Source organism: Falco naumanni, chromosome 5 (genome assembly GCF_017639655.2).
Source record: "Falco naumanni isolate bFalNau1 chromosome 5, bFalNau1.pat, whole genome shotgun sequence".
Taxonomy (NCBI): Eukaryota; Metazoa; Chordata; class Aves; order Falconiformes; family Falconidae; genus Falco; species Falco naumanni.
The window spans coordinates 82,986,397-83,002,680 of record NC_054058.1 but is presented as its reverse complement, the minus strand read 5'-3'; the positions used below and the strand labels follow the sequence as shown (position 1 = coordinate 83,002,680).

At 38.0% G+C, this 16,284-nt stretch overlaps 1 protein-coding gene across 5 annotated transcripts in view; it reads right to left on the bottom strand.

Annotated features, from left to right (window-relative positions):
• Positions 1-16,284, bottom strand: part of PTPRZ1 (protein tyrosine phosphatase receptor type Z1) — a 144,812-nt gene that overhangs the window by 33,750 nt on the left and 94,778 nt on the right. For 3 of the 5 annotated variants that reach the window (XM_040596358.1, XM_040596359.1, XM_040596360.1), the window contains exons 10-12: positions 15,848-15,974; positions 9,001-9,044; positions 2,842-6,415 (exon numbers count right to left, since the gene is read on the bottom strand). In XM_040596358.1, the coding sequence (XP_040452292.1) occupies positions 2,842-6,415; positions 9,001-9,044; positions 15,848-15,974 (3,745 nt within the window). The remainder of the gene's footprint in view (positions 1-2,841; positions 6,416-9,000; positions 9,045-15,847; positions 15,975-16,284) is intronic. The other 2 variants (XM_040596361.1, XM_040596362.1) reach the window with 1 other exon arrangement.

Here is a 16,284-nt window from a genome sequence, read left to right as displayed (position 1 = left end):
AAAAGATGACTGATTCTTTTCAAACTGTGCAATCTACTGTGATCTGTGACCATTCTATGAGTTAAAACACAGAAATAAGCACTTTTGCACTTGTTAGAACTAAACTCCTAGATTTTTTAAGACTGTTCTCTGCTTTTGTGAAACAGACCTAATTCAATTAATGCTCTGTATGGGAGCAAAATTTTGCTGTCTAGAAATCAGCTGCACTCCATTGGGATTTCAAGGGACCAATTCTACACTGAATAAAAAACTTCCAGACAAAAGGGAAGAGAAAATGGAGTTGGATTGGGGGCAGGGAGGGGGAAGACAACAAATCACATGTTCTAAATAGGATGTCAAAAATCAAAACCAGCTTCACACAGTACAGACTTTCAGGCAGTTCTCTGCTTGCTTCCATTTTCTTTTTGTTTAGGGGCTTTCAGGGCTTTACATGCAAAAAGGTCTAGGCTCTGATCTTGCAGCCATCTTCTTGGTTTCAGTTCAAAGTAACACCCAAATCAATCAATACTCTTTAAATCCTGTAGTTCAGTGGGAAAAATGCACGTACAAGTTGCTTCTGCAAATCTGTCCCTGAGTTTCTGGTGAGTAGGCTAAAATTAGTATTTCCTATTGTTTTCAGAAGAAACTATATGTATGCATGAGAGATCAGGAAGAATTTGAAGAATTCATACTTGCTGATCCAACTCTGGACTAATACACAGCATAAACCCCAGTCTTATCTGTGGGATGACAGGGTTCTTTCAAACTGCATGACCAAATCCGATTAGGATTCCTTCTACAGGGAATGAAAAGTGGTTTCTTGCCCAATTGGCCATGAATCCAGTGATGGTGGATGAACAGATAGTCTCATCTATAGTAGATTTATTTGCTCCCTAATAATTGATGACTTTGGGTCCTTTGCATAGTTCTTTATATTAGTTTTCTTACATTTTTTTAAGTTGAAAAGTTTAGGTAGCCATAGAAGTCTTGTGGAGAAAGCCCTAGTTCAAAACAGGCATAAACATGCATCAATAAGTACAAAGACTGCGTAAAAATTAAATGACTTTTTTTCTGTAATGGTCACAACAAGAAGATATTTCATCCATTTCTGGTGAATTCACTGCAATGTGTAAATAAGTTCTCAGCTGAGTGTTTCTTTTTTGTTTTGTGTTTTTTTGTTTCATTTCTTTACAGTTGAATTAAGCATAGATGTCTTTGATTTACAGGAGACCATGTTAGACATGCTCACATTGAATTTTCTGTTTATTAAAAGACAGTATTTGGCATCATTTATTGGAAAAAATAATGTACATGAAATGATACTGTATAGTGTCTTTCAATAATATCTAGAAGACAAACTCTTGAATCTGTTGTACTCCTCCTCCACTAATGTATAATCCTTTTTGAGTTACTATCAGTAACAATTCAAATGACACCCATAATGCAAACTATAAATCCTTTAAGGTAACCCATTCACATTAGTAACATAGGTTTTACAATACTGATATTCTTTTTGCTGTATTTTAAGGAAATGTTATGCACATTACACAATGTGATAACTACTTACCTACTGAACTAATTCACTTATTGATTCAGTTTTATAACTTCTACCTTGCTAGGACTCCTACTAATTTCAGTATGCTTTCTGCGTTCTTTTAATTTTTATTTTCTATTTTTCACATTCTACTAGCCCCAGCTACACAGGAGTGTCAATTTACTACCTTTTCATATTAGTATTCTCTTGCTGATGAGTAACATGACCTCATGTGATTTAACTCTGTATTTATAGGACTGGGCTAAAAATTTCCCATGCTTTGTGGATTTCATTCCTTAGTCGGTTTAGTTGAATGATACTGCCCTCTGCAGATACTGTGAGTACTTAATGGAAGTTCCATTTATTTTCTAGAACACCAATTTAACCTTGTTAGTTTGAGTTTGGTTTTTTTCAAACATCGTAGATGGTTTCTGACTTTACTCTTGGAGTTTCAATAATGTAACAAGAGGCAATGCAAATTACGTGTCTGAATGCTTCAGGTTTACACAATGCAATTTTAAATACAACGGAAACACTTTATCAGGTTTTTACCTATGTGAGGTTCAGTTCTGCCTTTTGACCTTATCCTTGGAACCACAGATCACAAATACTCTTGCTGACTTTAAGAGGGCTAAATAGGAAAAGAGCACTAAATATAAACAGGTACAGGAGAATCTGGCTCTAAGTATTTTGGAAACACGCAAATCTGGCACAAAAAGTCTGCATTTCATTGAAATCTGAAGGTAGCATACCAAGTAAGAATGAAAATGAATGTTTTTGTGAGTTAAGATGAATCAGAATCAAACTGAAGCATCTTATTCCTTGCTCAATACATCTTAGAAAATACAAAACAAAAAAATGAGGAAATGTGCTCCTGTAAGTTAAACCCCAGAATCTCAAAGGTATGTTTCCTCTGGCAGAGGCATGGTTCCCTCTGGTGTATTTCCATAAGGGCAGCACTTGTACAGAGAACTTACATCCCTCTTAAACCTTTAACGGTAAAATTAAACAATTAACATTCAAACAAATGCTAGTTTTAGACTGTGTGCCACCCAAATTCTGCTGACAGATTGCGTCTATCCAAAAGCAGAGTATGAATCTTCTTACTGAAGTGTATTTCAGGTGCAGTTTTAAGTAGCCAGAAGTAGCATTCACAAGATAGCCAGCTCAGCATGCACCCCCTGCTCCCCAATGCTTCCTTAATCACACTCACTGGCATGGTTATGTTCTCCTTTTATTGTATGTAGATAAACCTTCTAATTCCCTATGGCACAAAAGTATCCCCTCACAGCTTTCCATGGTATTCATTAGACTTATCCATAACTAACCTGCCTCAGAGATGTTGAATACTGATGAGTGATCGCTAGTAACAGATGAGGCTGATGACTGTGATGATCCCGGAGTTAATTCTGAATTACCTGCTTCAACTGCCCCTTCAGCGTCTCTCTCATTAAGGTCAGGAAAACTGAAATCTGTTGAAGTTTCATTATCATTAAGGCTATCTGAGGTACCTTGGCCAGAACCACTTTCTTCATCACTTGTAAAAACAGCCCAAGACTTAGACTCTGATGTGTTTTGCAACGGGACACTAGCAGTCTGAATGTGATTCTCCAAAACTGTCGGGTCGTTGTGCTTCTCGGGTATCACACTCGCTGTCAGAGTCGGTTTGGATGTATAATTACGTCTGTCCATGGCATGGTTTATCTGACCGTCTGACGCAGCAGTTGAGATTTTCTCTTCTTCTTCAGGTTTCTCAGAATGTGAGCTTATAATTAGGTTACTCTGATCCTTGTTATCGTTTACCTTTGTATTTTGTTCCTCTACTATCATATCCTGAGCTTCTCTATGGGAAGTGCATGAGATACAGTTACTTACAGGGAAGCCATCGTCATATTCATCGTAGTCATCCTCAACTACAGAAGGCCACAAATCGGTACTGGACATGATACTGGGAGACAACCCAGAGGATTCTCTAGAAGGAACCAGCAACCTACTCAAAGTTACAGGGATTGCACTTTTGGGAGAAACAGCCATAACAGAAATATGTACATTTGGTAAAGGAAGAGTGTGATGAATGGACACGTCAGAATCAGAAACAACTGCAGGCATATGAACAGCATCAAAACCAAGTGTAGAACTTGAAGAGACACTGGCAGCCTCACTTCTTTCAAAAACACTTGAAGAGATATGGCTGTCTGCAGGAGTAGCTACATGTGGTAACGTATCACCTGTTAGGAAGGGAGTTGTTACGGCATTTGCTGCTTGGGGGGGAAAGGCATTTGTATTTTCTAAACTGGTCAGCTGGAATGAAACATCGCTACTGTGCAATGAAGGCATAACCTGCTGAACATCTTCACTGTTAAACAAACTGGGTGAAACATACTCCTCACTTGCATAAGAAACAGATATACCTTGAAGTGACGCTGTGGGCTTACTAAAAGTGTTTGACAACATATCAGCAACAGAAGGTGCAGATGTAGAATGCAGCATGGTTTCAGTTGTAGCAGAACCTGGTGCCATTTGATGCAATATTTGGTCAAATGTAGAACTATCTTTATGAACCCTGGAGCTTTCAGCCAATACTGGATCACTAGGCACAACTGCAGCCGTGTTAAGCAGAGTGCCATCGCCAGAAGATTGGAAGGAGGACTGCAGTAATGCTTCATTATTTAATGTAGCTGAGGTCTCATAAAAGTACGGCTGAGTCGAGGATAACATTTTGCTATAAGCAGGGGCAGAGAGAGCTTGATCTGAGCTTGCACTAAGCATAGGTTTAAGCAAAGTGTCATCAAAGGCTGGAGTTGTAACATGCAAAGGCTGAACGGAAACGTGATTTTCTGTAAGTCTACTAATATCATGATCAAATATCTTAGTAGTGGGAAAAGCAAGAGAGACTGGAAGGATTCCCTTTGTGCTAGAAACAGGAAGTGGGCTTTCTTGCAGAGACGTATTCTGCTTAATTACATCATTATTAGAAACAGATGTAGAAAGTTCAGGTATCACTTTACTTTCAGCATTGGAAGCCATTTCACTTAAAGAAGAGGAAATTTGCAGTTCTCTCTCATCTCCACATATAACATCACCTTTTTGAAGCATCTTATTAACATCACTAAACCCAGATGATTCATAGGTAATTTCATCTACGGAATCAGAGGAAGAAATGTTAAGTACCATCAAAGTATCTGTATCAGGCAAAAGGGACTCACTACCAGAGTATGCTTCAGACCAATCCATATCACTAGATAGAGAGCGTGTAGGCTGCAGCAAGGTATCAGCTTCTGATATTACATAAGAAGGTTTATGTACCAGTACATTGTTATAGGTGCTAAATAAAGGATCTTGACGAAATACGTCAACAGAATCATGCACAAATTCTGCAGAGTCATAGGAAACAGTAAAGCTTTGGAGGGAGCCCACATTACCAGACAAAGCATAAGGAAGTTCAGACATTGTAGATAGTACATGCATATTTAAATCACTGCTGGATGGTTCAGGTTGAGAAAATATGTGAGTTCTATTATGACCAAATATCAGTGTCTCTGAAGCAGCATGAGTAGTCTGATGTGACACCACATCAGCATATTGAGCAAGGCTTGGCTGTATTAATGTATCACCCTCTGCCAATGTCAAAGAAGCATGCAGGGACACCTTATCACTGGCAACAGCTGGAGTAGCACTTTGTGGAAACGTTTGAGAAACTGTATACAAACGGTGAAACATTTTACTACTGGAGAAAGCAGAGGAAAATGTAAGCAAAGGTACATCATCATAGGAAGACAGGGTGGGTTCAAATGACACATCAACACTGGGAAATACAGGTGTAGCATGCAAGGTCACATCACTATCTGATGTAGCAGGGGTAGAGTCGAGCATCTGAGAGTCAAACAATAAAGGGGTGACTAGAGGAAACACTTCACTACTGTAGGAAGGTTGAAGAGGTATCTCACCATTATAGACTGGTTGAGCTGTCTGAGAGAGTACCTCACTGGCAGCAGAAGCAGAACCATATTCTCCAGAGCTTGAAGAGATAGAGTGAGGTGATAATTCAGCAGAGGAGAAAGCAAAGGTAGAATAATGTGGCAACTCTAAATCCGCATCTGAAGTGTCTTGTGAAACCACTGGACTGCTGGAATAGGACACTGTAGCTGGCTTTAATCCCTCTACATAAGCATCAGTGTAACTGGTCTGAGACAATTGCCTGCTATCCGCTGTATCAACAGATCGAGTTGTCAGATCTGTAGCGTTACGAAACCATACATTTCCATCAGTGGAGGAAGTATGCTTTGGAGGCTCATCAGAGCTTGAGGGTGCTACACTTTCTGAAACATACTTAATGGAGCCTTGGGAAAGAACATCATGCACGTTTATATCTGGGCTTCCTGATGGAAGGGTGTCTTCTTGGGAGGTCTCCTCTGTAACCAGCTGTGCTGAAGAAGTAGTAAGAACCGAACTCCAAAAGTCATCAGATTCCTGATGAGGTTTAAAAGGAGACAGTAAGAAACCTTCATCACTATGGCCTGTAGTGGTTATTCTTGTTGGTTCAGTGCCCGAAGAAAGGTATATGTATTCTTCTTCTACGCCTTTGGTGGAGTCAATGAGTCGAGGTGGAATTCCAGTAGTTGTTTGGGATTCCATAAAAGATTCTTCCTCTTCTTCAGAAATTTCACCAACAGGTGGAGATGTAGGGTAATAAACTGCTTTGAAAACATCCTTACCATGCAATTCTTCTTCTCTTGTTAAGTATATATTTGTTTTAGTTTCATAGGGTTTTGTCCCCATTCTTTCTTGACTGTAGCTCGATGTAGTCACCTGGAAATCTTTCCTCATTTGGTTTGCACTGTCAATGCTAGGAATCACTGCAGTTTCTTCATCGACCTCTGTTTCCTTTTCATCAACTTCATCCTTTGAAAAAATATCATAGCCGAAGACAATTAAAAATGTTTATAGACACTGTACACAAATGAAAACCAAAACTGCAATAATACATTTTCCTGGCTTAATAAAAACAAAAGAGAGGCAAAACAATACAACACTTGAGAAGGCTGTTGGTCTTAAAGCAAAATATTTAGCTGCAAGAACAGATATCCTCTTCTCTCTTGAAAATACTACTTATTTGTAATACAAACAAAAAAATCCTGTGTCACAACTTGTTAAATATTGTTACTTTTACTCTGTTTGAGAGACAAAACCCACTCACTCACACTATTTTTCTACTTTATTAAAAAAGCTCTACCTCTTTCCTAATAAAATGCAATCATATATGCAGTACCCATTAATGAAAAAATGGTTTTGCTATCAGAATGTCTTAAGAGTCTGTACTAATAGTCTGATGTTGACTGAATTGTCACAGTAACAGAATTTGTAAAATATATTTATGACTTGTCCCTAAATCTGCTGAATCTTCACAGTTTCTGGAAAAGAAGGTTTCAGGATGGTCAGCATTACTGTAACAGTTTCACAGCTGTTGTGAGTGATACCATCTAGTCCCTGCTACGGCCCTTTGCTGAACATGAACAATGATACTGGGTGAAAAATCTGTGTTAAGAGTTTTGACTTTTACAGACAGATCCAAAAAGAAAAAAAATACAATGAATGCAATCAGGATTTAGGCAGTCCTTGAGGATCTAATGTCAAATCTTGTCATCCCCTCTCCAACTTTCCCTGCCCCAAATCAAAAAATGTAATGTGAAAGCATCCAGCCTGCTCATCAGGCATTTTTGTTTTGACCTAGACACAGCAGTGCCTGCAGCTCTGTGCTGTGCCCCCATCTAGAACTGCACCAGAACCAAACCTGTCTGAGCACAGCTCTGCAAACTAGGTTGAGTGGCATCTTCATTTCTGAAGGGACTTGATTTGATAGGCACATGTAGGGCTATCACACAAGAGACACCAGCAGGACAGAGCCTCTCACAAAGTACAGCTGCAAATCCTTTTTCTTTCAAAGATCTGGCTTGGTGATGTGGTGGCAATACCCACCTGTTTTTATTCAAAAGCATAATGTTAAGAGAAAACATCCAGAAGATAGGAGACTGGGACACAGTTATCAGCCTAAGAAATCCTCAGTTTCCGCTCTATTTTAGGCTGAGTAGATCTCCCACTCCTGCACTGAAGTGAACAGGGCACAGCAGAGAGAAGAATGTAAAATCAACAGCCTTTGAAAGAAAGTGCCCAAGATGAAACACTGCTGAATAAACTATTAAATAGGGTACTCGGCTAACTGGAGTGGTTAGCTTTTATCCAGTCTCACCAGAGTGAGGGCTTTAACCACTGGACTAGAGACACGCTTCACACTGCAGTCCCTCCTTTGCACCAGGAACCTCCCTCTGGTGCACTCCCACAATGTAGGGTACCTCAGACATGACTCTCAGGTTTGGATTTCATTCCAAGGGCTAAATACCTAAAATGCCAGGACAGCAACACCTAGACTGTGTGTCGTCAAACCCGGACTGGACTGGACAGGCCCTTATTTCTGAAAATCTACTCTCTGTAGGGCAATGCCTACACTTTTAAACTTTCTTGGTTCAAGTAAAAATCAGGTGACATTCACTGGCACTCAGTTACTGTCCTGACAGATGCAATATAATAACCTAGATATGCAGCTTACAGCGACAGAGAAGTGACTCTATATTGGTTACTCAGTGTCCACAAGTACAAGGGAGTGTAGACAGGTAAGCACAGACTATCTAACTAACAAGGACTTGCCACTTAGTGAGCATATTGTGGTCAGAGATCGAAACCATAAAATAAAAATTCTGAGGGACTACTTGATACAAATGTAGGTCTTACTGAAGGAACTGTCCATGTTGTCAAATAGGTATTAGAGACTGTAAAAACTTCACTATGATATGTTCAGCTCTCTCCTTGCTGGGACACCAGAAACATGGTTACCAAATAGGACGTCTGCAGAGGTTACCATAAAAACATCCAAAACTGTGTTATATTGTTAAGTCTTAACTTGAGTACAAGAAGTACATGACCCGTGAAGAATTTTGGAATAACTGTTAAATTGAACCGATAGCACACTGGTAGCAGACACACACGAATGTCACTCTTCAGCACAACTGCCTTCTTCCCTTACTTTAGTTTACTACATGCTAAGACCACCATAAGCAAGCCCAAGTCAGATTTGTCTTTAAACAAACTGAAAAGCCTAACGCTGGGTGACAGCTTTGATTCTGCTAAATGAACAATTCTGTCAGACTTCACTCAGAGGTGACAGGAACTTGATGCCCCATTTTCAAAAATATTTAGACACATCCTGTGATATCTCTTACTTCTCCATGTATCTCCAGCCCCAGAGAACTAAATAGTGAGGCATCTCTAGAGTTATCTAGGGAGAAATATAGCTGAAAGAGAAGGCTGTATATGCACATACATAATACATTCAGTTGGTGACATAATTTTGTAAATCTTTACAGAATATCAACTCAATTTAGTTGAAATCTATGTACTTGAAATACTCTCTGAAAAATAAATGAATGCTATACCTCATATTCTTCAGTTTCATTCAGTTCAGGAATGAGGTCAGCCTCTATAAAACAAAAATACACACCATATCATCCAACATTTTAAATTCACAGAATTATTAATTCTGCAAGGACTCAATTGATTAGTTAATATGTTTATTGAGACCCAGTCTACGACATCTTATAGGATTGTATTTAGAGAAGTGGCCGACCAGCTGGGTTGAGGACTAGCTCTAAGGGTAGCAATGCGTATCTGGACAGGACACATTCAGCCACAAGTCTTGCCGGGCTCTTATTTGATACTGCAGCATGTGTTAAATTTGCACTGAGGAGCCACATCCCGGCCAGGGACAACCGAGTTTATGAGGATGTTTTCTATGAGTACATACAATTCAATGCAAAAATCATGATAGAGAAAAAAGGTAAGTCTGGGAATCAACCATTTCTCTACATTTAATCTGAAAGCTCCAAAGATACTCTTGTAAAATGATCTGTTCTACAATTTTCATAACAGCAAATTCCTCATTTGCGCACCCAGGCTTGGAGTTAGGTACTAACGCAACAGCCATGCCATCGCATCCAGCATGCAGCAGGCTGCCTGCCTCTGTCAGGGCAGACCAAAGAGACCTACCCTTCTTGGAGTCCAGTGCTTAAGGCCTTTTTCAAACTCCCACTCCACTTGATTTCGTGTAAGGACATGAACCCAGTTGTGCCACATCCCACAAAAAGTCCCCAGTAAACAGGTACTGGGTGCTCTGTGAAGAACTACTCTAAAGGCTTTTGAGGCCTCTGCACTTTTCCTAAATAAGTAACAGCTGAAACAGGATCAAGGAACGAATCTCCTACAGCCCAGGTGAAAATCCTTTCTTTAAGTTTAGAGGTAGTCTCTCAGCTTTGCTCTCTCTTTTTGCTCCAATCCAAATCCAGTATTATACTTCTGATGGTGGTCAGCAAGAGAGGCTTCGAAGCAGGTTGCAAGAAACCTACAGACCTCTGGTAGGAACTGCCATAGGTCTCCTGTGATGAAATCTAATACTCCCTCCACAGCGCTAATGCATCTTACTGCTCCTTTGGTCCTCAGAAATGTCAGTTTCCTTTCTGCATCCTTCTAAAGCTTTCTCCAAATCAGTGTTCTAGTGCTGTCTGTACACCAGTGATAGCACGTATTCTGAGGTATATTTGCACAAAGCGAAAATGCCAGTCTCTCAGCCTGAGGAGCAATTCTAACAACAGCATCACACAAAGCTCCATGTCTGCATTTCCTCTACAATTCTCAAATGAAGTTTCCTCTATACACTGGTATAAAGATGCCATCTTTATACTTCTCATCTCTGCAAAGTCAGATGGCCATTTATGACTTAATTTGTATTTTCTTTGGTCTGTCCATATCTACCTTTCAAAACAAATTCAGACATGTATTATATGCAACATACACTAGATAAAGTTTATCAAACTAACAAGTTCATACAGGTTTTTTTGTAGATTATAGCATGGGAACAAATTTTGACTAAACAATGCTGCACAAAATCTTCATATATTATTCTTTTGTTACAAACATTTAGAAAATACCAAGTACTGAATTAACCTTTCATTAACAAGATAGAGAAAAATTATCTTACCTTTGAGTCCTGGTAGCCTAGGAGGCTCCGGGGCAGGGAGGGGAGGGGAGCAGAGGGGAGGAAGGGGTGGAGGAGATAATGATATTCCCTGGCTTCTCAATGACATAAATCAAATATTTAGACAGTAGTTTGAAAGTCTTCCCACAGTAGACCCATACCATGTATTACATACTCAACTGACTTCTCTAAAAATGTTTTTAACACAGAGAAATTCTAACCATTCTTTCTGTGGTCACTATTCTTGAATTGAGCTTTAATCAGACTCAATCAGAAAAATAAAATGTGCTGATTGTGCTAGAGTATACAGTAGTGTATGTGGTCTCAAATTCCACCAGCAGAAAACTACAATTTCTTGCTGTTGTCTCCATGGAGAGGCATTAACATACATATCTATCTATCTATCTACCTGTCTATGTGTGTGAGTACATATATATATTAAATCTATATTAACAACACTAAATCTTCAGGCACTTTACAGACACTATTCAAATTTAATTGGTCACAGAAAACGTATTTGTCAAAAGCATTAGAGACACACACTTACAGAAGTTCTGTTAATCCTGTTGCTGGTATTTTGACTTGATAGGAGATTACAGAAATCTGCTAACATTCCCCGAACTAGGAGAAGAACCACACCCTCCAAAAAACAACCCATTGATGTAGGTTGATGAACAAGCTTGTTTATTTTTTCTGGAACCACATATTAGTTATTCTATAGCTTACATTTTAAAATAAAATAATTAAATCATTAGTTAGAAAGTTTTGTAGAGGTCTTTTCATAGTCCATATTAATGACAGATGAAGAAATGAGAGAACAAAGACAAAAAAGGTAACTGTTTCCCTACATTTCTTTTCAATGCAAATCTTTAAAAAAATGTCTTAAAACAATCTGATTTGTTATTGTAGAACAACATGAACAACATAAACTGTTTTCATTTCTGTACTGTCTTACGTAATAAATGGCATGGCAAGAACAAAAGTAAAGCTTGTTTCTTCTGATTAAATCAGTTTTTAGATTTCTACATTTATCAGTACAAAATTAGAAAAAAAGCATCCCCTAAATGAAACATTTAAGATATGCTTAGTGTTTTTTAGGACAAAAGTCATGAAGACAAATTACAAATTGCATAGTTAGTTCCTCACAAAGCATTGCTGACAGCATGAGCTGCCATGCAGGAGACAGTGTTTGAAAGCCATATCACAGCATGTTTTTTTTTATAAACACCAACTGAAGTCTACACAAAGGAAGATGAGAGGAGATATATATTTTCTTATTTTTCACTTCCTGTGTCAGCAAAAGCATGAAAGTAACACCGGCATTAACTACACAACAAACTACTTGCAGGACTTTCAGAGCTATACTGATGTTACCTAGAGAGTCAAAGCACACATTCAGATAGTTATTCAAAATCCAGTTCTAATAGCAAATGAAAAATTGGTAAAGAAAGGTTGGACTTTTATCAAAGCTGACTAAAACACTATGGTCATGATTCCCTTCATTTTCAGTGGACACGGTGCAGCTACACATGTAGGGCATCCCATGACTTTTTCTAAAGGGTGACTAACTGGAAACACTTCTGATGTGCATACACACCGTATCACAAGATAAAAGACTGCCACTCTGCACAGTTTAGGAAAAGCCCAAAGAGCAGAGATTTCAACTACGATCATTTGGAAGGATATGTCATCACAGAGTTCCTGAGGTTTCCATTAACTGAGGCAGAGAGCATCGCCTGAAAGAGGTCAGTCCTTCCTCTTACACAGCCCTGATGGGAACAAGGTGTAAACCTGGTCTGTGGATCACCTGGAACCCGCAGAGCTCTGACTAACCACATACTGGAGGCACCCAGGGAGGGTGGGAGAAGGCATGAGAAATGCTCTCTCTTGCAAGCATCTCAAAGGGACAAGGCTAAAAAATTGGTCATGAGCTTTCTGAACACCACATTTATGTTGCACAGTGTACTGAATCTTCCCCCATTAAAAGTGGCCACACCAAAGGCAGAATTCTTACTGGGAAAGGGCACATCTAATGCTTCTGCATGACTTATGCCTCATGTCAGCTCTTAACGTGAAGATTAACTGATCTGGAGGTGACTGCCGTGAATTCCATCTTAATTAACTGGCTTACTCATTAATTCTTGAAAATGAAAGTTTTAGCTTATGCTTTATGTGAGTCAATTTTATTTCATGTCTTCATGGTGAAGATAACTTTTCTTTCATAAATTCACAAGCAGGAGCTCCAAGAAATCACCTTTTGCCTCAAGATCTATAAAGCAGATCACAAAACCAATTTGAAGTTATAGTTGTAACCATCAAGTTGCTCTGAACAAATCTTGCTCATTATATATCTACATTCTCATATCTCTGTTGTTCAATATTTTCAATATTAAAATATTAAATATGAAAATAATTGCAATATTTGCAACAGTTAATGAAGATGTAAATAATTAGTGAAAGTAAGTATGCAAATACTAGTATTAGAAATGAATGGAAGTTTTTTTCCCCCATATTTTAAAATTGTATCCAGGATTAAGACAGCATCTATGAAACTTATTTATAGAGCAATGTACACCCATAGTAATCATATTAATTACACGGGTAGGATTTTCCCCTGAAATTTCCTTATCCAATGCTTTCAGATGTATCACTGTGGTAGTGTCAAAATAAAAACACAAAGTACATTTAATAACTTTGTGTCCATTTCAGATAGGAAGATCCCAATGAAACAGTTTTTCTGAAACATGCAAAATTTTCTTTTTTTTTTGATTTTTATTTATAAACCTCTCCCTCTTTTAAATTTTATTTTAAAACTTAAAATATCCTTGAAACGTTTCATTTGACCTGAAATAATCTTCTTCAATTTTGAAGCTTTTGGAAAACTACATGAAAAACCTTCGGTAGACCTGAAACTATTAAAAATTTTCAAAACTTCCTGAAATTTGAAAAAAACCCTCAGGTGTTTGTACAGTTCTGATATGCAGATTATTTAACTCTCCTCTACAATACTTTATTTTAAAACAAGAAAACTCAGGATAAGAATATACTTATGTACATTAATTAGCTTTGACACAACATTAAGGAAACATATTCAAATGCTGAAGTGACAGAAAACACAAAAATACGATTTTCATAGTTATGTAACCTGTTCATATTTTGTATAGCTATATCTTTGCATTGTTATGTCTCATAGGTACCCTTGCATTGTATTTTCTCATTTTTTTAACAATAAGTGTAAAAAAGCATAAGAATATCAGACCTTCACTCTGAAATGCTAAACATAACAATCTGATGGACCAAATTCTCTTGTCTGAGAATTCAAACCTCAGAGAAATTTCTGCTGATATACTGGAAGGTGAAAACGAGTTTTCCAGTATATATTTCCAAAGTATGGCCTTCACTCTTCCTTCTACTGAAATGAACGTAAAGCCACTGTTTTGCATGACTTCAGCAGAAATACAACAGGGATGCCGTAATCAGTGGCTGTACCTACACTGCCGGCCAGCTGCAGGCTGCCAAACGCCCCATCGTCCCCTTGCTGAGTTTGCTCCCCAGCAGCATTTGCTGGCACCACTGGTGCACGGCGCAGAGCTGCCGGCCGTGCTGGCTCCATGGTTACCCAGTTCCAGTGCTCCTGTCTCCTTCCCTGCCTCTGCACTGACCTTTCCTTCCAAAGAGAGACATAGCACACAGCAGGGTGGTCTGCATCCCATCCTTACACCAGGGATACAACAGTAATAACAGGGCAGTTTATTCTATGGATATTACCTAGATTGGATTTTGTTTTGCAGTGTCTGTTTTAAAGCTGTGATGGCAGCACTGCACTGATTTGATTTGTTGAACTGTTGTTTACTAACGACAACACTACCCTGCTTATTTGTCATTCCATGTTGAAATGGATGTAGAGGTATGTAGATGAAGTGTCATCTGAGAAAATTCTTCAAACACAAAACCCGCAAGTTCAGGAAAGGGACTGGAGGAATATATTATCTAAGAGGTAGATAAAGGATAAACAGAAAAGTGAAACATCAGGCAGGATGTCAGAACTTCATTGTGGACTTCTTAGGAAACTGAAGTGAAATAGGAAAATTCTGATAGATATTGGCATAAGACTCCAAAAATGCATTCTTCTTAATGTTAAGAATTAAAAAATTAATGTTTGAAAGACAAGTTAAACATGTATTGAAAATTTGTATGTATTATACCTGAAGCTCCACCCCCTCCTTCAGACAAAAAGGCACTATTATAACCCTATTACCATTATGAGTTCATAACTCATGCAGTACGGGAATCATAATCTTTCTCGCTGTAAAGGAATGTGGTTCCCTTGAAATGAAGAACTGACCTGTTTTCCCAAGTACGTCACAGCATTGCTAAGGACTTTGCTGTAGCTAAACAGACTTAATGAAGTGTAAAACTGAACTTACAGACTCCATAAATAAACAACAAGAATCCAGGCCCTTAGATAAAAAATGGTTGCTTGCATGATCAGAAAGCCTTTGTTTTTTTCCTATGACTAATTACAGGGTTCTTGATTTAAAACACAGCTCTTACTCACTTTGGTAAGAACTGGGTCTGATGCTAGAACTTCCACAGAATTTAAGGAATTATTAAGGACAAGATCCAGCTTCATGCTATAGTTTCAAATTATTTCATGTTTACCAGCAGGCAGAAGAAGTAAATTTGGCTGTGAAATCAGTAAGATCTGTTTGTTAGGGCTTTTGATTTTTTGCAAGGCAGCATTAAGAAGCAAGGGAATTCCATCACCACAAGTTAAAATCAAACTCCAAGCAATCATAAGACATAAAATTTCAAAATCAATTGATATAGACTTGTAAGTCAAATATTGTGTTCGTATTAATTGTTTCCTTAATACTTTGGCTGTGTGGATTGATTTTGGGAGGATGCTTGAACCATAGAGAAATAATACCAAATACGGTTTTATTTCCCTATATTATATTGCTAAAAGATACACTTGTGAGATTTGAAATCAGGTAGGTGTTTTTCAGAATATTCAGTGTTAAAAAAAATTAACATGCAGTCTTTCATAGGTAATGTTGACAAGGAATAGAGAATTACATAATGTAAAATATCAGTAGCAAAGAACATGCTGAAGGTTAACTGCAGTGATTTTGAAATTTCTGTTTAGCATATTTTGATAGTTGTGCATTTTAACTGGTTTGCAAACAAACTACTTCTTCCAATACAGATTTTCAGCTAAATGTGATCACTAAGCTCAAAAGACCACTTACCTGGGTCCTCTAAAGGCATATCAACAATGACTTGGTCACTGTATTTTCCGTATAGACCATTAGAGCAAACAGCAACTATCTGAAGAACATAACTTGTATTGGGCAGCAGATTATTTAGAATAGCCCCCTAAAAGAAAAACCATGTTTAATCATTTACTTGCAAATAAGTATCAAATATTTGGAAAAGTTATTTTTTCCATAACACATTTCTCATAAGAACTATAAAGCTAATGTCCTCTAGGATTCTAATGTATGCTTTTTATATTTTATTGTCCCAAATGTTTTTCAGTTGACTTAAACAAATAAAGCTTTTCAATTTTTACATGGAGGATACCAAAGTATGTAATTATTTAATGCTGAACACTGGTTTAGGTAACATTATATCTGATAAGTTATGAGTCTTTAAAGAGGGTTAAAGGAACAGAACACATTAGTAA